This window comes from Lactuca saligna, chromosome 2, assembly GCF_052625555.1.
Source record: "Lactuca saligna cultivar CGN05327 chromosome 2, ASM5262555v1, whole genome shotgun sequence".
Taxonomy (NCBI): domain Eukaryota; kingdom Viridiplantae; phylum Streptophyta; class Magnoliopsida; order Asterales; family Asteraceae; genus Lactuca; species Lactuca saligna.
The window spans coordinates 11,561,051-11,563,150 of NC_136418.1; the positions used below are offsets into that span (position 1 = coordinate 11,561,051).

The 2,100-nt window shown below is 40.6% G+C and overlaps 1 protein-coding gene across 1 annotated transcript; it reads right to left on the minus strand.

The window, feature by feature from the left end:
• Positions 1-1,422: 1,422 nt before the first annotated feature.
• LOC145029513 (putative mitochondrial protein AtMg00820) lies at positions 1,423-1,773 on the minus strand. The gene has a single exon (XM_078978027.1). It carries the CDS (start codon positions 1,771-1,773, stop codon positions 1,423-1,425), a length of 351 nt encoding a protein of 116 aa, XP_078834153.1.
• Between the last annotated feature and the right edge of the window lie 327 nt (positions 1,774-2,100).

Genomic DNA, 2,100 nt, shown 5'->3' on the forward strand with positions numbered 1-2,100 from the left:
GTATTTAAAACAGTGTACAAAGGAATACAGTCAAAATGCCTGGATAAGAAAAAGAAGCGAACGAGTTCAGAAGGACCGAACCCAAAACAGATCGAACGTTCGGTTCATGGTCGAACTTCACTCGAAATAGACCAAACCCGAAATAGACCGAATGTTCGGTTCATTTCGGTTCGCTCTATTTCGCTTCTTACCTGTATTGGAGCGAAGTGATTTTGGTACGGATTCGACTTCCAGCATTCCGAGGCCTTGTAGAATCTTATTGAAGCTCGCTTCAGGTAAAGCCTTGGTGAATATATCTTCCAGTTGATCAGTCGTTCTGACAAAATGAATTTCTACGTTACCATCTTCGACGTGATCCTTAATAAAGTGGTACCTCAATGCTATATGTTTAGTCTTTGTGTGTTGTACTGGGTTGTGACAAATGCTAATTGCGCTTTCAGAGTCACAATTTAGTGGGATTTTCTTCATGTTTAGCCTGTAATCCCTAAGTTGACTTTGTATCCATACCACTTGAGATGTGCAGGATGCTGCAGCAATGTATTCAGCTTCTGCAGTGGAGAGAGAGATACAAGTTTATTTCTTCGATTTCTAGCTTACTAATTTGCCATCTAGAAATTGGCATCCTACAGTGGTGCTTTTACGATCTAATCCATAGCCACCTAAGTCAGCATATGAGAATGCTTGAACAAAGAATCCCGAGTTGGCTGGATACCACAGACCGAGAGAGGAGGTTCGCTTTAGATAGCGAAAGATGTTTTTCACTGCTTGCAGATGAGGTTCGCGTGGGGTAGCTTGGAATCTTGCACAGTAACAGACTGAAAACATGATATTAGGTCTACTAGCTGTGAGATACATTAGAGACCCAATCATTTGACGATAGAGCGTCATATCAGCAATTGGTTTCTCCAATGAGGGTGTAATCTTTGTCCCAAACGCCATAGGCACTTTCACTCTGGAGTCTCCCATCATCCTAAACTTAGCCAATAGTGTCTTGGTGTATGACACCTGATTAATAAAAATGCCTCCGGGTCCATGTCTAATATTTAAGCTAAGAAAAAAGTTAATAGGACCCATTGAGCTCATCTCAAATTTAGTTTCCATAAACTTCCTGAATTCAGCTGTTAAACTGAGATTCGTGGAGCCAAAGATGTTATAATCAACATAAATTTGGACTATCATAAGGTGGTTACCTTCTCTCTTGCGGAAGAAGGTTGGGTCAACCGAACCTTGTTTGAATTTATACATTTTTAAGAATCGAGTTAGAGTTTCATACCATGCTTTGGGAGCCTGTTTTAGGCCATATACCGCTTTGTCAAGGACATAACAATGATCTGGATACTTCTCTTTCACGAAGCCATGCGGTTGCTCAACATACACAGTCTCTTCAAGTTCTCTGTTGAGAAAGGCACATTTGACATCCATCTAGTAGACTTCAAAGCTCTTGTGTGCAGCATATGCAAGAAAGATACGAACAAACTCTAATTTTGCAACAGGAGCGAAGGTCTTTTCATAATCGATGCCTTCTTCCTGACAGTAGCCTTTGACAACCAACCCAGCTTTGTTACGAATGGCATTCCCCTCCTTATCCATCATGTTTCTGAATACCTGTTTGAGACCGACAACCGAAGTATCTTTTAGAGTTGGAATAATTCGCCATACTTTATTTCTTTCAAACTCATTTAACTCATCTTGCATCGTTTGAACCCAGTCTGAACGATCAAGGGCAGAATTAACAGTCTTCAGTTCAACTTTGGAAACAAATGAGTTGAACATGCAAAACTCTACTCGTGAAAAGAGTGCAACTTGTTTCACTTTGATTTGAGATCGAGTTAACACCTTTTCTAATGATTCCCCAATAATTTGACTTTGAGGGTGATCCTTTGTCCATTTGATAAGCGGTGGGTAATTTAGATCACAAGAGGGATCCAATTCTGCATTGATTTCTTCTCCAATTCTGACAGATTGTCATCATCATTGACGTTGGTGCTCTCCCCCTCGAAGGATGACAACTTTTTAGTATCTGGATTGGTATCACCTCCTTTGATAGAATTCTCAGAGGAGCTTGAGGATTGTGATGATAGATTCTCCCCCTGGAACGAT

What these genes read in the sequence shown, in the direction of transcription:
- LOC145029513 (XM_078978027.1), bottom strand. Translation starts at nt 1,773, where the DNA reads ATGTTCAACTCATTTGTTTCCAAAGTTGAACTGAAGACTGTTAATTCT.